Raw genomic sequence first — 24,086 nt, 5'->3', positions numbered from 1 at the left:
TCTATGGGATTAAGGTCTGGAGACTTGCTAGGCCACTCCAGGACCTTTTTAATGTGCTTCTTGAGGCACTCCTTTGTTGCCTTGGTTGTGTTTTGGGTCAGTGTCATGCTGGAATACCCATCCACAACCCATTTCCAATGCCCTGGCTGAGGGAAGGAGGTTTTCACAAGATATGACGGTACATGGCCCCGTCCATCGTTCCTTTGATGAAGTGAAGTTGTCCTGTCCCCTTAGCAGAAAAACACCCCCAAAGCATAATGTTTTCACCTCCATTTTTGATGGTGGGGATGGTGTTCTTGGGGTCACAGGCAGCATTCCTCCTCCTCCTCCAAACACAGCGAGTTGAGTTGATGCCAAAGAGCTTGATTTTGGCCTCGCCTGACCACAAACACTTTCACCCAACTTGTTTCTCCTCTGAATCATTCAGATGTTCATTAGCAAACGTTAGATGGGCCTGTACATGTGCTTTCTTGAGCAGGGGGACCTTGTGGGCGCTGCAGGATTTCAGTACTTCATGGCGTAGTGTTACCAGTTGTTTTTTTTTTCTTTTCTTGGTGACTATGGTCCCAGCTGCCTTGAGATCATTGACAAGGTTCTCCCGTGTAGTTCTTGGTTGAATCCTCACCGTTCTCATGATCATTGAGATGCCACAAGGTGAGATCTGGCATGGAGCCCCAGACCGAAAGAGAGATTGATGGTTATTTTGTGTTTCTTCCATTTGCAACTAATCACACCAACTGTTGTCACCCTCTCACCAAGCTGCTTGGCAATGGTCTTGTAGCCTATTCCAGCCTCGTGTAGGCCTACAAACTTGTCCCTGACATCCGTGGATAGCGCTTTTGGTCTTGACCATGGTGGAGAGATTGGAATATGATTGTTTCTGTGGACAGGTGTCTTCTATACAGATAACCAGCTGAGATTAGGAGCACTCCCTTTAGGAGAGTGCTCCTAATTTCAGCTGGTTATCTGTATAGGAGCCATACATCTTGCTGATTGATAGGGGATCAAATACTTATTTTACTCATTAAAATGCAAATCAATTTTAGAACTTGCGTTTTTTATGGATATTTTTATTCTGTCGCTAAAGCTCCATACACACTATCTGTTTTTCTGCTGAGTTTTTCCTTCAGATTTACCAAAACCATATAACATGAGAAACCTTAGGAGTTTCAATTTGTATGCAATCAGGCAGGCCCTTGCACTACATGGTTTTGGTAAACCCCGAAGGAAAAGCTCAGCAGAAAAACGGAGTGTGTATGGGGCTTCAAAAATAGACCAACCATTAAAATTATACTGATGATTTGTTTCAGTGGGCAAATGTACAAAATCAGCAGGGGATCAAATACTTTTTTTCCCTGAGAAAAACTCAACCAAGCTCTACTGCTATATAATATAGTTGGTGTGTAGAGTAGTTTTTTCCCTCACTGTAACCCCATTTTGCTGAAATCTCATTGAAGCTTAGAAGTCCTTTTCAACCTTTTTTCCAACCTTTTCTGAATTTTTAATTTAAAATAATCCCCGGTGACCTTTCTACAAAGGCTATCACTGAGGCACTTCCTGTTATAGGGTGACAACGCTCTGTTTCTCATTTGTGCTCTAGTTTTGTCATCCTGTCACATGGACCTCCTGAGGAACACCGTGCCGCAATCTCTGGAGCAACCTTACTCAACCTTTTCAACACAGAGGAACCCTTGACATAGTTCTCCGGTCTCAGGGATCCCCTGCTAAAAAATAGAAATCTACAACTCCTGATACATTAGTGTGATGGTCAGTGGGAAGAATGGTCCTTACACTTGTTGTCATTGGGAAGAATTGCCTCCTTATAGATAGCTAAAAAGATCAATGGTGTTAGTGGGAACTTATCTGAGAGGCAGAAATGGCCCAATGCTGAAGGAACCTCTAGCAACCTTTTGGAGGAACCCTGATTGAGAATCGCTGCTCTGGAGGGTGTGTAGGCAGGAGAAAAAAAAGGCTGCAGGAGATCGGCAGCGCTAAAACGTAACCGCGAATGAATAGAAGTGAAAACAAGGAATTTTAATGGGGTTATATCTGCTTTAACAAGCATTTCAGAAGATTCTTGGCTTTCAGATAGTTGTGGTCAATTAAAACACTTTATAGATCAGTGCAGAGAACCAGATGTGAGGAACGTATGTTGACTAACATGGGACGGATTTCTCGATTTGCCTTCTACTGCTCATAGTAAAATGCGACTTGAGGCCTGCAGAGAGGCCGCTCCGCCAATGTGTTTTCACTTTTCCAGGAAGTCTGCACTTTGATCTTTTCTCTTTCTGGAATGACTTCATGCTTTATTAACTCCTGTGCATGGCACACCCTGCAATCGCTGTATTTGTGAGAATATATCCTGCTGGGTGGTATGAAGAACTTTTTTTCACAGGGAGAAACTGAGTAGGAATGATGCAGTGGTGGTGTATCGGAAAATATCTGCCACTGCTTGTTTTCCAAGGAGGGTTTCTCTCGTCTGTCTTTTAAAGAGGACCTGTCGGGTTATAGGTTTTTAAACTTTGGATTCTCCCAAAATTACGCGGCATTAGGCACATAACGTTATTAGAAAGCCATTTTCATACCCGATCCGGAAACCGTGTTAGTTTTTTACATTTTTATTCAGTGGCTTGGGGGATAACACTTCTTCCTTGCAGCACTGGGGTCCCATATTCAGATCCCGCTCAGGACACCATCCACATGGTTTGCATGTTCTCCCTGTGCTTACGTAAGCACACCCCTACTATCCACGTATTTGTGGAAATCTGTTCTGCTAGGTGCATCTAGGCATTCCAGTTTTCTCCCACACTCCAAAAACATGCCTGTAGGTTAATTGGCTTCAGTCTAAATTCGCCCTAGTATGTGTATATATGGTATGTGAGGTAGGGAACTTAGAGCACTGGTTGTCAACTTGCAAGGGAAAAGGCACCTTAAATGCGGCCCCTAATGTCGCACGTAATATTTATTGCATGTAATGGTGCAGGAAACTGTTACAGACTGAAGACTTACTACAGGAAATGGTCAGAGATTAGTGCGGTTGGAGACTATAGGAGACCATCAGAGAATAGGGGCATGTTGCATGTATGTAATTGTTTTGCACAGGGCAACCTCAAGCCAATTCTCAGGTCCCCTGCCGGTGTACTATCACATAATGTCCCCCATCGGATAGTGTCTGCTGTGTCATGTGCACGTGCAGTACACAGGACACACAGATTCCGAAAATAGCCGAAGATGAACGGCACCTGCGCTATGACTCCATCCAAGTGGACATAGAATAAAAAAAGCCGAGCGCAGCGAGGCCGTGCCCGAAGCTTGGCGAGCGGCCCTCTAATATGTGCAGCCCTATGTCCACTTGGAAGGTGGGGCTAGCAGCTTGACTCACGGCATAGGCGCCGTTCATTTTCGGAGATTTTCCAAATCTCCTTCTGCTCCATACTGCGCAAGAGCTGCGCCTGCGCAGTACGGGGTGGACACTTATAGATAGCCGGACGCTATATGGCAGAACAGCGGCACTGCTGGCTCCTTCCCCTTGACCAGTGCCCCCAATAGCAAGCCGCTTGCTATGGGGGCACTGGTGCATGCTTGCTCAAGAGCCCTGCTCTGTGTCTAAGACACACAGACCCATGCCTCGGCCCTGCCCCCCTCTCAACTCATTGGATCCTGCCTGACTTTGAAGCTAGGCTTATGACGCGATAGGAACATAGGACAAAGTACTACATGTAATTTGTCCCCTGGGGACAGAACGCTGTAAGAAATTGACCAGTGAGTTATTCTTTGAAACATCACCACAGCATCATTTTTAAAAGGTGGCCAGCCCTGCAAAAGAAGCCCAACTATAATTACCTTTCTACCTGGAACACCAGTGATGCGGGTGTCTTGGGACTGCGCTGCTGCGGGTGTCTTGGGACTGCGCTGCTGCGGGTGTCTTGGGACTGCGCCCGGCTGCAGGTATTTGGCTCTTCCGTGTGGGTTGAATAGCCTCACGCTATAGTTCAGCCTGCTGTCTGGTATGTCCTGTGGGGTGGAAGAGTAAATTGCAGTCCTGTAGCTTTGCTAAGCAGAAAGCACAACCTGCAGAAGTAACAAGGAAGTGTGGCTGTTCCCATGTACAGGTTAAATTAACCCTTTCCCTCCAGCCGTACATGTTGCAGCATGGAGGTGGGTTTCATGCCATACCGCCACATCACTTTTTAAAATGCCCCCAGCTCTGTAACTGTGATGGGACAGGTTCTTGATCATGTGATCACTATTTAAGCCAATCACACTGGTGAGACGATTGGGAAGCCTGAGTAATGCCTCCAACATTATATTGGCTTAAAGGGATAGTGGAAAGGGAGTTAAAAACCCATCTATTGTAACATGTTTTCCATGTAGCTGATCGCATTCACAAACATGTATACAAAAGAAAAAAACTTTATTGAAAAGGGCGACCATTTTCCTTTAGCGACAGATGCCTGGACGAGTCTCTAGCTTCCGTTAGTGCTTTGCCTTTTGGTTAGCAACAGTAATATCTTTGTGGCTTTTAATTCTTCGACATGAAAAGGTTATTTTGCACTAGGCAGCCTTTATATCCGGGCCTTTTTATTAAAGGATAGAAGGGATACTCGCCCCTGGCCCAGCAGTACACGGATCTTATGAATGTGATGGATTGTTAATCTGTAATTGAGTGCATAGCGTAATCCTTCAGGGCTCTAGAGAGTCAAGAGGACCCTTGTTTTCAGTGGGAGAATATCATTTTCGGTTTATCTGATTTAATAAGATATCTTTTGTTTAAAAATGTTGAACTTTAAACCATCAGTCCTCAGTCCGGCTCATCAACTTAAAGGCCGATTCCCACCTTTCCATGATCGGTAATGTACAGGAAAACCAGCATTTTCTTGTGGGCTACCACTGCGCACTACAAAGTATTGTATATGTGCATTCTGAATAGCACCGCAATGCACATATACTGTGTATACAAGTGGACCAGTGCGACCACAACATAGATGTGAATACTCTCCCTTGTGGTTATGTTGATGAATTACAGAAACGACCTCCTGCTCTCAAATGTGGTGATAGGTTTCCAATCGTCCAGACTGTGACTATGGCGCTACCATGCCTTGCCCCCCTCCTAGGGCCTGAGGGTGTCCCTTCATATGCAACACTACAAAACAACCAAAAGAAGGGACACCAGCCTAGCGCATTACCTTCATAAACTGTTTATTGGATGAAAGCAAATAATACACTCACAAGCAAATTTTAGTTTGCAGGCATATCAATGAGTCAAAAGCCAGTACCACCACATCCGTAATACTTGATTCACAGGATGGGAAGAAGTCCTCAAAGTCCGCCCACATCGAGCCTCTGAGCACCTGAACCAGTGTTCTGTCAAAATCGACAGTACGATAGATGACATAATGAAAGAACACTGTTGGCCTGACTAATGATAACCAACAACATGGCCGCCTCCAAGATGGAGACAACCCTTTTATCCTCCTTTATCCTTCTGTCGAAACAGCCAAGTCCTCCTGTACTGTATATGCTGCCGGTGTTCTGTCAAAACAGCCAAGTCATCAAAATCTACAATTAACCCTTCTGTAGAGTAACCGGAAGTAACGTAATTGGCAATTTTGATGAGTTGGCCCTTTTGACAGAACACCAGCCGCCCCTGCCCCCTCCATAGCCCAGCACTCCAGTGAACGAGGGGAGGGGCCGAGCAGACAGTGGTGACTGACAGTCAGCAGGTTTCTGCTCACAGATGCTCTGAGAAGCGAGCAATCAGCGATGTTTGATCACTTGGTTCTCTGACCTAGAGCTGGCATGGGACAGATGCACCATTTGATCGATGCTACATCCAGCTAGGTAAGTATGATTAACCAAAAAAAGAGAATCCCATACCTTCTATATATTCCAATTAGCTTATGTCCCAAGATACAGTAGGGCATTGTTATGATAAGTCAAGAAATTCAAAGTGACTATAAAGCCTAAAAGCCAAGGCATTTTTCACCTTGATGCATTCTTTTCATTAAGGTAAATGTCCCACTTGTATTACCCCCTCACCCCATATTCTCACCCGAGTTCTATCTTGATCAAGTGCTGTTCCCTCTTTCCCTTTTTCCCTCTTTCCCTTTCGTCAGAGTCAGGAGCCATTGGCTCCTGCTGCTGTCAACCAAATCCTATGAGAAGGGTGCTGGGGCAGGGCTGAGTTGCTCTGTGTGTTTATGGACGCACATAGCCTGGCTTGGAAGCAAGCCTGTATGTCTGCCCTGCAAACTGCTTGCTATGGGGGTAGATACAGAAGAAGTGCAAATGCCAGTAGGGGGCCATAGAAGAAGAGGTTTAGGACTGATCTGTGCAATACCATTGCACAGAGCAGGTAAGTATAACATCTTTATTATTTTAATTAAAAAAGAAAAGGAAGGTTCAAAACCACTAAGAAATTTTAATTCTGAATCCTAAATTTAGCAAACATGGCAAGTATAGGCTGTAAACAGTGGGGAAGCCTGCCTTGCACCAAGATCCCAGCACTCTCAAAGCCTTAATGGCCTGTTAAGGCCTCTTTGAAGCATATGAATTGTTAATGAACAAGGCAGTAAATCTTACTTTACAAAGGTTATCCTGAGCCCTCTATAATAACATATTAAAATGACTGTTCCTTAGACTTTCATGCCATGAACTGTGGGTGTGTAATGACTTTGGCCACATCCACCTTCCAGAAATAACTCACATATTTTAGACAGCGTCTCCTTACAGATAACAGCCACTTATTTAATCTAACAAAGGCTTCTTCTCTTCAGAGGAGAGCTGGCTCCCAAAATAGAATGTGGTGTGCTAATAACCAATGGACCAACACTTTAGAGGAGCAGGGCCCCAGCTTTCTATCACTCAGTGGGCAGGAGACATCGGACTGACCCAAAGGTGTCAGGTGTTTAAAGTCTGGTTTTTAGAGATGTGACCAGAGATTGGATTACCTTTTTTTTTATTTTTATTTTTTTATATTATTATTTTGCTGGGTTTTTCTAGTGCCAGCAGTTTGTGCCGAGCTTTAAGGGAGACGGTACAGCAACAATACAAGACGAAAGGGTTAGGGGGACCCTACCAGAGAGAGCCAAGTGATACAAAAGGATAATGGGTGAGGGATGAGTTGATGGACAAAGTAAAAGTTAAGATACAATAGGCTTTACTGAACAGATGAGTTTTCAAGGATTGCCTAAAAGCATACAGAGTAGCAGGTAGCTGGACAGTTTGTGGTAGAGAGTTGCAAAAAATGGGAGAGTCTCTGAAGAAGTCTTGGAGGTGACGAGGGGGTTAGACTGCAGGAGTTATTGTAAAGTGGACAGTTTGAGATGAGGTTAGTGATGTAGCTTGGGGTAGAGTTGTAATTGGTTTGAATGTTGGTAGTATATATATTTTTATTTTATTTTTTTTATTTTTTTTGAAGCCAGTGGAGCAATTTGTAGAAATGGGTGGAGCTCACTAAGTGGTTGGTAAGGTGGATGAGTGGCAGTAGCATTCATGATGGTTTGAAGGGGGGTAGCCTGTGTAGAGGTAGCTCAATGAGGAGCAAGCTGCAATAGCCTAGGCAAGAAATCGGAAAGAACTGATTAACCGCTTGGCGCTGACAGCATTCAAATATGCAGCCTCTCGGCGCTGAGCAGCTGCGTATTTGCGTGCAATATTGCAAAACATGCTGTGCGAGAGCGTGTACCCTGCACGCACCCGGCCCAGTTACCAGCTGCTAACGGAGAACCCCCGATCGCAAGACAGCCAATTATGGCGGGCACATGATCATAAACCCCACCCACCTCCCGTCATCTGAAACCCCTTAAAGACCTAGGAGGTGCCAGTGCCAAGGGGTTAAGGATGCACTCACGCTGTCAGTTTTAACAGACACTAGGCATGGTTCAGCCTCCTTGGTTTAGTTCGTTTGTGTAGAGTGAGTGCCCCAAACCATGCCCAGGAATGGCTAAGTATAGATGACTAGGCTCAGAAGTGGGGATCCCTGTGATCTGGTTGGCAGAGGTGATGATGGAAGTGTGTCAAGGAACACTTGCTTATAGCCCGTGTGAGTGCAGACCAGTGAAGGAGTGGGGAAGGGGAACAATCGAACTGTTCAATTTAACAGTGCCCAGTATGAGTGCACCCTTGGTTAAGAAGTGGCTTGTTTTGGAAATGTTATGGAGGTGAAGGCATCAAGGTTGAAAAGATGTATCAATGAGAAGATGTGCACTTGCGCTGGACATGATGGGTTGGGGGGTTCCCTGTGGCTGCTTACTTATGGATAAATAATAGGTCAGTATGTCCCTCCAAAATGTCTTGCTTGTTGAGAATGAGGAGTGCTATGAAGCCTTCAACAACACTTGGCCTTTATAAAACTCTTATCTTTACAATTATTGAAAAAAAAAAAAAGACACCCAATGTATTTCAAGGTTTCTAGAGGGTTAAAAGGATAGTGGTGATCAATGGCATATTGTAAATGTTAGCATTTCAGGTCTTGTCAAATTTACAACCCAGTGGCCCATAGGTGAAGCTAAAATTAAATTAACAATAAGGATTTGTAAGACCTATTCCCTGGGATTCATAAAGACTGGTGCAGACAGATTTTGCAAAAATGTCTCATGCTTTCTAAGTGTTGAATGCGCCAAAACCATGTACCTATCTAGTACTATAATATGGCTTATTCTGCGCCACTTTTTAGAATGCATGAGAGACACTTTTCCAAAATGTGTCTGAGACCGTTTTTCTCGCTGTATGGCAAGAGAGTTGGTCTTAGTTGGCTCTGCTTTTTATATTTGGTAAGTTTAATGTGACACGATGAAAAGTGGCGCACTCAATGTGACGCAATGTAAAAGTGGCGCACTCAATGTGACGCAATGTAAAAGTGGCGCACTCAATGTGACGCAATGTAAAAGTGGCGCACTCAATGTGACGCAATGTAAAAGTGGCGCACTCAATGTGACGCAATGTAAAAGTGGCACACTCAATGTGACGCAATGTAAAAGTGGCGCACTCAATGTGACGCAATGTAAAAGTGGCGCACTCAATGTGACGCAATGTAAAAGTGGCGCACTCAATGTGACGCAATGTAAAAGTGGCGCACTCAATGTGACGCAATGTAAAAGTGGCGCACTCAATGTGACGCAAAGTAAAAGTGGCGCACTCAATGTGACGCAATGTAAAAGTGGAGCATTTTAGAGCTACCTGAATTTGGGGCATGAGTCGCTGTCAGAACCAAAAGTGTTGGCTATGCTTCATGAATTTGGCGCTATACATAAACAAGAGGGATTAATGCCAGAAAAGTGGCTCAGCAGCTTTATTGAATTCCCCCCATTGTATATAAAAAGGCCTTCGCCAGGTAGAATGACCTCCTTGGAGGTTGATGGCATGGGTGAAGAGAGTATACATCAGCCTTTCTCAACCTTTTCAACTTAGAGGAACCCTTAATATATTTTTCCGGCCTCTGGGAACCCCTGCTAAAAATTACTATATCTACAACTCCTCATATGTTTAGTGTGGTGGTCAGTGGAAAGAATGGTCCTTACACTTGTGGTTATTGGGAACAATTACCACCTTACAGGTAGCTAAAAAGCTCATTGGTGTCAGTGGGGACTTATCTAAGAGGTAGAAATTGCTCATTACTCAAGGAACCCCTAGCAACCTCTGAAGGAAGCCTATTTGAGAAACCCTAGTATACATACTGAACAATGAAAGGATAAATTAAAGCTGTGTAAAATACATGTAGCTTTTATGATCTATTTAGAATACAGATTGTGAAGAGGTTCTCCAGGAAAGAATTAAGGTAGAATTGCAGCCAAACTTCTTTTTCAAAATTTCAGATGCAAAATGTGCGAACGTGTCTGACTCTTCTTGCTATCTGTACCTTTTGTTGCAGATCTTTCCTCTCACTTTGCAGTGGTACCATAAGTGGAAACCAGGGGCACAAGGGCTTACATTTCGCTAAAGTCCTGCTTTGAAATGAACCTGTTTATTAAGAAAAAAGTGTGTGTTATCATTACAATAAAAGCCAAGGTATCTGTAGGTTTCTATGCCCACCATTATAGTGTCCCATTATTGACCAAACTTTGAACTTGTGTAAAATCGTTGGTGTTCCTGTAAATCACCAACTATATCTTCCATATTTGCTGTTTTTTTAGCTCTACTTCTCGTCATGGGGTGCTCTACAGCTACTTAGAGCACTTTGAAAGCCAATGGCTCTATAACCGTTTTTGGCAACTTTTTCGTGGACACGGATTACTGTTAAAGAACTCTTGAAAACCCATAGCTATGAGACATGCATTGCCTGATCTATCACTAGTAGGGAAGATTGGGTTAAGATTTCATATATGTGAGGCTTCACGAGGAGAAAAGGTCCAATCTCTATTGGTTTTTATTCCCTTATAAGCTTGCTCGGACTTGCTAATTTTTGGGAAATTGACTTCCATCCGGTGTCTGTTGGTACCACGAGGAAATACTTGGTGAATGCCCAGAAAATGCTTTCTAGGGCTGTCTATACTTTCACTTTATACATTTATCCAATACATAACTTTAAGAAAAATGCCGGTGTATAATGAACTTGGCGTACTCCTCTGTTTTGCTTTTGTCTTGCACATAATTAAAATGCTGGGGTCTCTAAAATAAGTGTGTGTTGTGTGCTTTGTTTTAGAGGTGGACCTTCATACAAAATGCGTGGTGGATGTAGAAAAAGACCAAGTCATTCTTTACCCCAGCAACACGAACTTGTCCAAAGGAGATGCCAGGTAAGTGATCTTCTGTGTGCCTACATGACACCGGCCCTGGTGAACTGCCAGGCTGCATCACTTTACAATGCAGATGCTTCAGTGGGCGCCTTACTCTTCTTCATTCAGGACATGTCCATTCACATGTTGGTACTTTTGATGCTGTGGGGTTTTCAGAATCCATCTACTCTATGCTATAGTTTGCCCATGGCTTCTTGAAATATTTGACTATGAAGTGTCGCACCAAATGTTAATCCGACAAATATAAATGTATTCCAAGATGAGATAAAAGACTTTATTACAAAGGTATTACAAAGTCAGCGTGTTTTGGGGTTCAGAGAAGGCCCCCTTGAAGTTAGAGGCAGTAAATACTGGACTGATTACAAAGTATGTGGTGGCTATGGCTTGCTCTCAGCAAAACGGGGACATGGCAGATTTGGATTTGACTAGATATTCAGTTGTTATAACATTTAAATAATCTGCTTATTGCTGCACTACTTGGCACTTTGCTTTCTTTACTGGGTTCACACACACAAAAGCGGTGGGAGAAAGCACATGTGATTTGGACAGGAATTCCACTGCATTCCTGTTCAAATCGCATGCAATTCTTTGCAGTGCGATTTGCACCCATTCGTTTTGTATGAGCGCAAAGTATCGGTACTGGGTTTCAGCGAGTACTTGACAGAAAGTATTGGTACTCGCTGATAAAAAAAAAAAACTTGTATCGGTGTAACCCTAATATTACTGCATATGCAGTCTGACTCCACCGCAATTCTATATTAAAGGGTTTATTTGGACTTTAATCTCATGTGTTGGTAAACATAAAAAGGTTAAACGAGGCTCTACTGTGCATTTTTGATTTATTGAAGTGGTGAATTCAGGGTAATACAACAGTGTTTGCACATAGCCAACCCCAAGGCATGTATACCCGTCCATGCTCCCACATTTCCACCCTGCACTGTTGGAGCCCTCCAGAAGCTCCACTCCATTACCGAATAAGGAGGAGCATCTGACTAAAGAGTGATGGTGCTAAGGCCTGAGTGGCCACATGATATCGCTCTACGAACCCTCCACGAGGTCTCCTGCAGCTACAACAGCCAACTTATTGAGATCCACAGACACCTGCAGGATCTAGACAAAAGCGTGATGGTACAAAGACCTGAGTGGCCGCGTGATATCGCTCTACAAACCCTCAACCAGGTCTCCTGCAGCCACCTTAATGAGATCCACAGAAACCTGGAGGATCTAGACGAAAGTGTGACGGTGCTAATGGTAATGAAGTCTTCCTAATGCCTGTTGACAGATGACAGGGATGTGTATTTACAGTGAAGGTGCATTGACAAATCAAATCATACTGTTGTATTTTGATTTGTATTTTAAGCCATTTGACATTGTCCGGAGACACATTTTTTAAATACGGTATTATGTATACACATAATTAGGTCCTTTTTTACAAAAGGCCTTCACTTATAAATAAAAGATTGTCTGTCGGAGAAGAGTACATGCTCTGTTAATACTGGCACGTCCCTTTTATTGGTCTCTTACAATTATAAATCTTGTCCAGCTGAGTCTTGGGTTCTGACAAAGTTCTATGATTATTTGACCATTATACGGATCATTAGAAGAGCCTTGGACCCTTTCACCATTTGGTTTAGTGCTCCTGATGTATTCTTATGCTTTGATTCAGATTTTTGGTAGCCATTGAAGGGAAGTCTTTTTTTCATGTGGACAGACTCACCAGAGCCAGCAAGCTTGCTGAATGGTTTTGTTTTCCTCATTCCTTTAAACCAGGCGACTCCAAATTTTCTAAGCAAAGGGCCGTTTTACCACCCTTTAGACTTTGGGGGGAGCCAGACTGTGGCCAGTGGGGTTAGAAAATGCCCCAGTGTCAGTGGGAGTAAACAATGCCTCAGACTTTGTGGTCAATAGAGTAAAGAAAATCACTTTGTACCTGTGGTCAGTAAGAGGAGGAATAGTGCCCCATTATTGGTATTAGTGGGAGGAGTAGTGCCCTATTGGTGTCAGTGAAATAAATAGTGCCCTATTGTTGGTGTCAGTGGAAGGAATAGCTCTTGATCATTAGTGTCAATGGGAAGACCAGTGCCTTTGTGTCCATGTAAGTGATGCTGCCCATTGTTGCTGTCAGTGGGAGGAATAGTGACCCATTTTTGGTGTCTGTGTTGGGAATTATGCCCTACTATTGGGTTTCAGTGGAAGGAATAGTGTCCCATCATTGGTATTAATAGGAAGAGGAGTGCCCTATTGGTACCAGTGGAATAAATAGCGCCCTATTGTTTGTGCCAGTGGAAGGAATAGTGCCCCATCATTGGAGACAATGCTAAGACTAGGGTTCTATCATTTGTGTCCACGTAAGCAATAGTGCCCCATTATTGCTGTCAGGAGGAATCGTGGCCCATTTTTGGTGTCTGTGTTGGGAATTATGCCCTACTGTCAGTTGAAGGAATAGTGCCCCATCATTGGTATCAGTGGAAGGAACAATGAATACCCCATCGTTGTCAGTGGGAGCAATTTTGCCCCGCCTTTGGTGTCAGTGGGAGCAATAGTGCTTAGCATCAGTGGAAGGAATAGTGCCCCAGAGGTCGGATAAAGGGAAGCATCCAGTCTGGGGTTCCCAGCTTCCTCATTCACAAGCTCCTCCCATGTAGTTCTGTGCTGATCTCTCACTTTTCTCATGACCATCCTTAACCCATGAGATGAAATCTTGCATGGTGCTCCAGACTGAGGGCGATTTGATGGTTATTTTGTATTTCTTACATTTTTGAATAATTGCTTCAACAGTTGTCTCCTTCTCACCAAGCCTCTTGCTGATGGTCTTGTAGACCATTCCAGTCTTGTACAGGTCTACAATCTTGTCCCTGACATCCTTCGACAGCTCTTTGGTCTTGTCCATGATGGTGAGGTTTGAATAGAAGGAAGAGGTTCTGTGGACAGGTGAAATTCCCAAAACATGGCCTGCTTGGAGGTATTTGAGGACTGAGGGTGAGGCTGCCGACTAATATACTCTGGGTATTTCCTACATTCACCTTTGGTTGTGATGAAGATGAGAAAGTCTACAAATAAAGTGCCACACTGTAATAATCAAGTCCAGATAGATTAAACATCTATCTGGACTTGATTATTATAGTGTGGCACGTTATTTCCAAAGACAAATAAGCAGAAGCCAACATGTTTTGAGGGCTAAGCCTTCTTCGTCAGGAAACCATGTATATAGATTCAAAGATAGTTTTAAGTAATTGGGGGTTTTGCTAGTGGTTAAAATTGCACAACCATCAGCATTTGGTTCAAGCAGAAAGGTCAGACTCACCTGCTGCATTTTGAGATTCAAGTTGGCATTACTAAAGAAATAATCCTGAAATATTCTTGGAATGCTGGTCATATGATACGCCATGTCGATAGTCTTTTTTTCCAGCTCTGGCTGCACACCCTGCCAAGGGGCAATGGAAGGTCTGCTTATCAAATTAGCAATTACCGAGTCCTACGCATTTATTTTCTGTTGCCCCAGCTTGAGTAATGTTGCTCTCTGGTGTAGACAGGTACAAAAAAGAAATGTTACCTACCCATTGTAAAATGTGATTTACTTTAGTGATTGTCAGGAAGTTTCACATTGATGCTTATACTTTCTTTGTTATCGCTCAGCAGAGCTCGCCTACACATGTAATTAAAAAAAAAAAAAAAAACATTTGGTAAATCCCTGGAATACATGAATACTTCCCCCATGCTTTATCCCTTTAAAAGCACTGCGGTACAACAAGAGAACTGTGAACATGCCAGGTATTTTACATAAACTCATAACTCATAACTTTGGGGTGACAACATGGGGCCTCTGGTGCACTGAACTCCTATCCACATTGCTCGGTTACAGAACCTCACCTATCCCCCGACCCCTCTGACCCCATACAAGGAAATTAAGGTTGCCACTTCAGGCACCAGTAGGTCCTCATCTGATACTAACCACTCGGAGTGGTCCATAGAAATCAATAAGGAAAGAGAAACTCTCAAGGGCCACACATCACACAAAACCCTTATATGAAAAGTAGAAGCAGCCTCAACCTAGACCCCACCCAGGCCACACGCTTGAAGCATTTCCCACATCCATGGGGCTTAGTCATGGAGCAGGCTAAAACGCGTTGGTATGGACTAGACGGGGTTTAGGCTAAGGCTGCTTCTACTCTTTGTATAAGAGTTTTGCGTGCTGTGCAGCCCTTGGAATTGTCTTTCTTTCCTTTCTGTCCCTCTCCACATGCATACATTGATTTATTTTTATTTTTTTTACCAGCCAAACAATTCTACTGCCTTTTCTCCAAAGTCATGCCCCACACACTGTGTGTGGGGAAAAGGTCATTGGGAGATGTCGTTTTTGGGGGCATGTGTACATTGGTAGGAACTGATCTCCGAGCAACTTTCACTAGATGAGTACCACATCTGTCAAATGTCAGGTTTTTGAAAAAGTTGAGTCTTTCAGAGAAAGCACATGTAAGTGAATTGCTTTGCTTTCTAATAAAGGGGGTGGCATTGTTAAGTCTGTGTCTGTAAATCATCTGGGGTCTAGTGAACAATGCAGAGGGGTTTACTTGGAACACCTATAACTTATAGGCTATAAGCCTTTAGCATGACAGCAGGATGGAATCCTTTGCACCATGTTCTTTGTCTCTCCCGTCACTTGAAGCTTTATACAAGATGATGAAGGTGGGGGGAATTTACTGCTGGCAGCACTTTGATGATCTTTGACTGAAGTTTAGCCAGGCTATGGATGAGATCTGGGGACTTGGCCCAAGTCAGTGGCCCTCCTTATGCAGCCAACATTGATTCTTTCAGAAGCCAGATTCTAGCTTTACGTCTGTTATGGAGCTAAAATTCCCAGGCTGACCTCATGCATCAATGGTACGAGCGTGCCAACACCAGACTGGGGCTGGTGAGCCTCCTTGGAATCAAATAAAAAAATATCCCTAGAAGACAATAGAAGCTAAAGAATCTGATGCCTTCTTTATATCCTCTATATGTAGACATATTTATTTCCATGGCAAGTGTGTTATATTGGTGACTATTTTAAATGTTTTATAGGTTAAAGTGGTTGTATACTCATTTTTGTAACTTTTACCTACAGGAAAGCCTATAATAAGGCTTATCTGTAGGTAAAAAATATATCTCCTAAACCGGCACGGTTTAGGAGATATTCCCCTCGGTATGCGCCACTGACTGCAGCGGCGCATGCGCACAAGGGGATTCTCGGCCTGAAAATCCGGCAGTGGCCGTCCGGCCGGAATGAAATCTCCCGCGCGCATGCGCGGGAGTGACGATAATGCGGCTCCGGCCACTCACAGCGCCGGAGCCGTGATACCCAGAAGAAAAGCCGAGGGAGCATGTCAGCTCCCTCGGCGTGGATCGTGCCAGATGTCGGGGCCTCGTTCTAAGGTAAGTATTTCATAATGAGCTAGTATGCGGTGCATACTAGCTCATTATGCCTTTTGCTTTGCAGGTGTTAAAAAAAATAAAAAATAAAAAAAATAGCGGGTTTACTACCGCTTTAAGATTGTAATGAAAATCACATTTATATTGTTTTGTGACTATTTTTTTTTTTCTTTTTTTATATTTGTACTGATGTATGGGCTATAATTTGGCGTTTTTTGTTTTTGTCTGTAGTTTTAACTTCCAGCTGCCATCTATGGCATGGTTTTATAGTATTTATAGGCATTGTTTTCAACCACAGACCCTGGCTAGGAGACTTGTGGTGAGACTTGCAGAATCGGCAAAGCACAAACCGAATCGGCAAAGCACATGTAATGAGAAATGATCTATATATTGAAATAGAGGCTTTTAATACATTGGTAATACATCAAGGTTGTTCTATTTAAAGTGATAACATGTTTGGGATATTTTTTTAAAACTGTAATGTTATACTTACTGTACCTGCTCTGTGCCATGGTTTTGCACAGGGCAGCCCCAATTCCCCTATTCTGGGGTCCCCTTCCGGCACACCTGGCTCCTCCTGCCTTCCGAGTACCCTCCCAACACCCCCCCCCCCCCCCCCCCCGGGAAACCGCTTGCTAAGGAGGTACTTGTCATGAAGGCTCGCTCCAGAGCCCTGCTGCCTGTGTCACTTTGCCCCACCTCCTGTCATAGGATTTGATTGACAGCAGCAGGAGCCAGTGGATGGAGGTTTGGCTCAGGTAAGTATAAGGTCGGGCTGGGGGAGATCCTGGCCACTAAAGGTTTTTTTACCTTAAAGTGGACGTAAACCCATTAAATTAACAGTTTCAAAAAACAGTTACATTCCCGGCATGCCAGAAATGTAACTGTCACATTGGTTGTGCTCTCAACCAAACTGTTAAACCATCCAATGGCTGGTGTCCTAACTGATCACATGTGCAACAACATGGCAGTTTAAAATTAAACAGGTCAAGATGGCAGCTTCCTTGGCTGAAAATTATAGGAGGGTTTACTTCCACTTTAATGCAGAAAATGCAGGTAAAAAATAAGAATTTCGAACCACTTTCATGTGGACCTGAACTCAAAAAGTGGAAGTTTCTGCTCTCTTATAGGGAATGTCTATAAATCTTGATTGTCCTAAGCAGTACCCTTATTGATATACTTTTTTTTTTTTTTTGTCTTGCATTCTTCCTGAAAAATATCCCCATAGTTGCCTGTGCCTTGAGCCTCATAGCTGTCGGTCTGCAGGGTATGGCGATCTGAGGGGTGTACTCAAACTGGCCCGGGCATGGTTCACTCCATTGGTCCAGTTCATTTGCATCATGTGAGTGCTCCAAACTGTGCCCAGGAACGGTTAGGTACAATCAGGCCAGGGACCACTTGGAAGAGTTTGTCCCAGCACGGTTCATTTGTGGTCCGGTCCAGTTTGCTTTAGTATGAATTCAAATTGTGTCCCAGCACAGAACTCTTCATAGATCATGGAGCAGCACAGAAGCAGCAACCACCATGGTTCAGTTAGCATAGGTGATTATTTAAGTGTCCCTGGAAACACTTACTTAGAGCCCAGTGTAAGTGCAGGCCGTTGGGACAGTGGGAAGGGGGGACATTCAAATTCAGGCATGGTTCAGTTCAACCGTGCCATTGTGAGTGCATGCTAAGGCAATGGTTCCAACCTCAGTTCTCAAGTACCCCCAGCAGCCCATATTTTGGGAGTTTCTCGCTGATAAAAGCAGTTTTTCGCTGATCTTGAATACTAAGCCATTGATGTTGATTTTAAAGCACCTGTAGAAGGTGAAAACGTGACCTGTTGGTGGAACCACTGATCTAAGGCTCTGCTGCCTCTGACAACCTCACTGGATTTGACATGAGATTTGATGATGACACTACTATGCTGCTCATTGTTCTCCTTGCTGAAGAGGAAGCTGTACCTGGGGACCTGCAGCGCACAGATCTCCTTGCTTTTCTGCATCAATCTATTTTGTGGAGCTGTACTTCCTCTGCCTCTCCTGCTTCTTTATCATCACCACAGCTGTCTCCAGATCACATCATCAAGGTGGCCACCCCTGATGTGGATGGCCAAATCCACACAGAGGCAGTGCAGAACAAAGCATGGCAAGTCTGTATTGCGACTAGTTTTGGGCAGAACTTCTTGAGTTCAGTTCCATTTTAAAGCTGATCTCACTTGTTTAGCTAACAGACATTTATTTTTATTTTTTGTCAATTTATTATTTATGAAGACTCCTTGCATTGTACAGTGCTATATGAATATCTCGGTAAACATGGACATTGGTATGCATATTAGTCGAACAAGGACATAACAATTTTAAAGGATGATACAGATAGCATTGTTCTCTACAATTCCATTTGTCCTGGGTCTTGTGTGTTAATTTAGTTTATAGATTATGATGTTGGCCAAAGAACGAATTCCCCTAACCACACATTTGAATTGGATATGGGGAATCCTCCCTGCTGCACTAGTCTATTCTGACAATGGGACTTCTCTGCTGCCAGGATACACCGAATCAGTGCTCTCTCTCGAGCAGGAACGGCCATAAATGGATGGAAATTTGTCCAGGCCCTGCTGAAAATTTTGATCCATCTATGGCCAGCATTAGTCAGTATTCTAAAGTCTGGACTATAGATATGAGAAAGAGGAACGGAGTGTGTGTTAATGAGGTAGAGTTGGTGATATTGTAACTCCTATAACGATTTGGGCGGCACAATGGTGTAGTGGTTAGCACTCTCACCTAGCAGTAAGAAGGGTCGCTGGTTCGAATCCCAACCACGATACTACCTGCCTGGAGTTTGCATGTTCTCCCTGTGCCTGCATGGGTTTCCTCCGGGTACTCCGGTTTCCTCCCACAATCCAAAGACATGCAGGTAGGTTAATTGGCTTCTATCCAAAATTGGCCCTAGTATATGAAGGGGGACCTTGGATTGTGGGCTCCTTGGGGGTAGGGACTGATGCGAGTGTGCAATGTACAGGGATAGGGACAATTGTAGACACTCACTCAGGTTGAACTGGATGGACTGGCGTCTTTATTCAACCTTACGAACTATGTAACTCTACGTAACTATGATAGAAATGGATATACCATAACTCAGATGTATTTTCTAATTAGTGGAAAGGGGAAGTGGAGGCTGGAAGTGTTGGATAAGTAATGTACGAGATTGGCAATAGAAGGATGATATATTTAGTCATAGTAAGAGGTACACTTGGATGAGGGAGTACAATTGAGGGACACATCAAGGATTGTGTTGGTGGTGGCGATGGGATGAGCCAGAGAAATCCTACTGAGGTTAAGGGGAGGAGGAGAGCATCGATGAGGGTAATAGGTCTCCTTAAAAGAGAAGCCCTGTAGTTTCAAGTTTTGAAGAACAAAACATAGGACATCTTGGTCCCGTTGGTAGTTCTTCCAGATTTCCATTGTCCTAGTCTTGCCATTGTATTTAGTCATTGGTGCCCCAGCTAAATCATCCCTGTCTCGAAATCGGCTACCTGGTAGTCTGTGTCAGGGGTTTGTCCAACCTTGACACATTTTGTCTGAAGTATCCTCATAAAACCTTGATTCTCACTGACACTCAGAACAGTAAATAAACCAAGTATGGAAAACATATGCAAGACTCGGGCTAATTGTAATACAAACAGATGGAGCGTACAGCCCTATGCGCTTCCACGCTGCCTACTGCCAACAGACTGGCAAGTGACCTACATTAAGGTGGCAGCTGCCCTCCTTTTGTCTCAATGTATCATCTTTCTGCATTCCTGCCACCGAAAATAACCACACAGTCCTTGATCGCTGAGAAAATGCAAATTGTGCCCTTCATGGATATGCAGTAGGGTTTCGCTGGCAATTTAAAAACCGTTTTTTTTTCTTCTTTGGGAAAATACACGCCTGGTGGATGCAAAATGTTTTAGTATAAAGTAAACCCATTGAACCGAGCATCAGCTGGAAAAAATATATAAACATGGCTTATCTTTAGTGAAAACTACCAAAAGATCAGTAGATGACAAACTAAAGGCCCACCATAGCAAATAATATTGTATCCTAGTAACTGTATGAGGTTATTATCTCTAATGATGGTATTCAGTAAATATATCCCCCATGCCCTTCTTTTTCTTTTTTTTTTGTATCCACATATACAGGCAAATCAAGCCGTGCAGCAAAATTCATATCTGGGACAAACCATATTGCAAGGGGTGCTTTACAACCAGTGTTAATTTTTGCAGCAAATTTCAATTCAGTTTTAGTACACACGATCGGAATTCTCGTCGGAAAAAGCTCTGATGGTTTTCCCAACTGAATTCCGACGGAATTCGACTCAAGCTGTCTTGCCTACACACGGTCGCATCAAATTCCGATCATTTATAACGCGGTGACGTACAACACGTACGACGTGACTAGAAAAAGGAAGTTCAATAGCCAGTAGCCAATAGCTTCTGTCTAGTAGTTGAATCTGAGCATGCGTGATTTTTGGCATGTCGGAATTGCATACACACGATCGGAATTACCGATAGAATGTTTTTCCGTCGGAAAAATTGAGAACATGCTATCAATTTTTGGCTGGCCGGAAATTCGGACAGCTAAATTCCGATGGAGCATACACATGGTTGCATTTTCCGATGAAAAGCTCTCATCGGTCTTTTTCTGGCTGGAATTCCGATCGTGTGTAAGCGGCATTAGTCTTAGGACTAAAATGGCATTTTAGTTTTAGTCCCATTTTAGTCTTCTGCAATTGTTTTTTAGTTTTAGTCGTATTTTAATTAAATTGTAATGCATTAGTGAACCTTTCTTTACAATTTCCAAACTTATTATATACTGCTGGAGTGAAAATCTCGTATGTTATTATTTATGGTATTGAGGTATGAACATGTACTACAGACCAGCGTTAAGTTCTAAGTTAAATTTCAATTTAGTCTTAGCCCCCGTACACACGGTCGGAGAATCCGTCGCAATGTGTCCTATCGGACCGTGTTGTCGGATAAGCCGACTGTGTGTGGTATGCATCGAACTGTTTCCGTCGGACCAAATTTTCCAACTTGTTGGAAATATTTTCCGACAAACTGGTCCGATATGTGTAGAGAATTCCGATCGGATAAAGTGCCACGCATGCTCAGATCAAATTCCTACATCAAAGCTATTGGCTACTAGCCTGAACGTAGTCCCATCGTAATGAAATTACGTCATCACGTTCTGAAAGATCGGATTTTTCGACAACTTTGTCCGACCGCGTGTATGCAACAGTTTCGGACACAATCCGACCGGACAAAATCTGACGGATTTGGTTGGCAGAATGTCTGACCGTGTGTACGGGGGCTTAGTCTTTTGACTAAAATTGCATTCTAATTTTAGTCCCATTTTAGTCTTTTGACTAAAATGCCAATTTAGTTTTAGTCATATTTTAGTCATCTCATTTGTTTTAGTCAACTAAAATGTTTTAGTCGTTTTTAGTCGACAAAATGGACACTGTTTGTTTGTTGTATGTCAGCTTTGATTCATATGGTTTTAAATCTTTCGTCCACAAAAAACAAAAAAAAGTTGCAGTAAGGCCTCAGTTTACATGGGCAGGTGGAGCGGTAACAACCAATGGTTGAGCCGCGGTTTGAACATTTAGCCCCAACATTGCCAGTGTTGGCAATGGATGTTCGTACACAATTTCAACGATTGCAGCACAGCAAAATACTACAGGTCACGTTTAGCAGGCAGGACCACCACCAAATGTGACCCATCCAAATTATTGTGGCATGCAGCATCCGCGTGTTGTACTTGGTGCAGAGCGGTGTGGTGGGCTCTCAAGCCACCTTCATATGCCAGAAGAATGGCAATGAAGGTGAAGGGGCTTTAGACTATTAGAACGAGTCCTAATAGTCTAAAGCAGGGGTCTACAGATTTTCTAAAACAAAGGGCCAGTTTATTGTTCTTCAAGCTTTAGGGGGGCTGGACTGTGGCCTTTGGACGTAGAAAGTCTTCCTGGCTTCAGTGGGGGTACACGATGATCCATCTTGCTTTTAGTGGATGAAATAGTGCCCCAAGGGCATGCAAGGGCCACATCTGACCTGCAAGCCACTGTTTTGGAGGCCTCTGGTCTAAAAAGTGAGTTGGGCTTTAGTTTGTCCATTAAAACTTATTTTAAGAGACACTGTTCCAAGTTCCCTTAGGCAAGAACAAGCATTTCACCCTTGCCATGTGAGGGGGAACCCCACTGCAAGGGCAGATTTGAAATGTCTTCGGAGTTCTGCTTTAAGAGCTGTGCTCTTTTCTAGACGAATGCAGATACATTCTTGTCACTCCATCTCATCGGTTCTAATCCACCATGATCTGAACGGTCTTCTTACTAAGGTTATTGACTTTGAGGTTAATTGAACATATGTCCCTCCAGAAGGATTTGGCTCATTTTTACATAGTTTGCCTGCCAGTAATATGAATACATATGTGACATGTGCGGAGAGAGTGAGTTCAGATCTTGATTGTGGTTGTGTGACACTATTAAAGATCTACGTTCGTGTGGCTAATGGTTGACAGTTATATCACATGACATTTGGAGCATTCTGTTCTGGAATGCAAAAAGCCTAAAGTACAGAAGATTTATTTTTTGTTTTGTAGTTTGAGATTAGCCTTTTGTTTTAATGTCTGCTGATTTGCTGCATTTTAATTTGTCTGTTGAGATGAGGCTTTTGGTAGCAAGGGGTTCATTCCTGAGCGATTTGATGATCTCTGGTGTGGTTCAAGCTACAGCCATAGGGGCGGTTTTGGATTGTGCGCTTAACTGGTTTTTCAAACATTTTACAACTATTTTTCAAAAATTTCAACATGACAGCCCCCAGCATTTGCACCTTGCAATATGGATCTCTGGAAGACCTATTTTTTTTTTTTTGTACTTCCTGATTGGTGAGGTTGGGGTGGAGAAATTATTTTGGAACCCAGCCAGCAGGATTTCTTTTAGGAGCCAGCTCCATTGATTAACTTGGGAAAACCTCAAAAATTAGGCACCAGATCATGTATTTTTTTTTTCTTTTTAAATATAACTGTTTAAAGATTTTTTTCAAAATTGTAAAAAAATAAAAAAAAAGAATAAAGAGAAAATAACAGGAGATAAAAAAAAAAAAAAAAAAATTCCAAAGCAATATACCTTGAGTATTAGAAATCATTGGGCTGCACACCGGAGTAACAAAAGTCCCTTTATTTCTCTTCAATAAAACAAAAGGTATAACACCACAGTGCATCAGGTAGATGTGTTTCCCACAGTTACATTGTGCTTATTCATCGATGACGCATCTACACCAATACACTTGTTACCATCCTGTGGTATTATCTTTTGTTTTATTGAAGAGAAATAAAGGGACTTTTGTTACTCCGGCGTGCAGCCACCAATTTCTTCCTCCACATCATTTGTACAGTAGGCGAGCCGAGGCTTGCACCCGTGGGAGCAGTCGTCTCCCCATCTCACCTGGAGCGGCGTTTCTCCTGTTCTTATTAGAAATGAATGCAGTATAAGGTTGCATAGGTGATACAATTAAGAACAGCTGAACATTACTGCAGCCTTAATGAAGATAACTAATGGGGTGATCAGTTCCAAGGCTACAGCAAGAAGCCAGGAATGGGGTCATCCCATAGTAAAGCATACTGTAGTAAGATGAAACTCAAGAAAGAAAACCCAAAAGGAGTATAAAGCGTGAAATGGTTAAAAGATAGTTTAATGGTATATAGGAGAGCTAAAATATTAAAAAAATGGTGAGAAATAGACAAACGAGATGGACCAAAAAAATTATAGAAAGGGAGAAGGAAAGAGGCCACATGATATGCAAAAGCTTGAGGTGAAGGAGCTTGAAGGCCACATATTCGTCCCATGCATCCAAAAATGGCTATGGGATTGCGCAATCTAGCCTTAAAATATTCCATGGGTCCAATTTCTCGAACCCAT

At 43.1% G+C, this 24,086-nt stretch overlaps 1 protein-coding gene across 1 annotated transcript in view; it reads left to right on the top strand.

The window, feature by feature from the left end:
* Positions 1-24,086, top strand: part of KIF13B (kinesin family member 13B) — a gene marked incomplete in the record, with an annotated part of 350,254 nt that overhangs the window by 52,156 nt on the left and 274,012 nt on the right. The window contains 1 exon segment of the mRNA XM_077489267.1: positions 10,643-10,736. Coding sequence (XP_077345393.1) covers positions 10,643-10,736 — 94 coding nt within the window.

This window comes from Lithobates pipiens, unplaced genomic scaffold (genome assembly GCF_037356315.1).
Source record: "Lithobates pipiens isolate NorthernLeopardFrog02 unplaced genomic scaffold, aLitPip1_a1.2 Scaffold_18, whole genome shotgun sequence".
Taxonomy (NCBI): Eukaryota; Metazoa; Chordata; class Amphibia; order Anura; family Ranidae; genus Lithobates; species Lithobates pipiens.
This window is presented reverse-complemented; position numbering and strand designations above follow the sequence as displayed.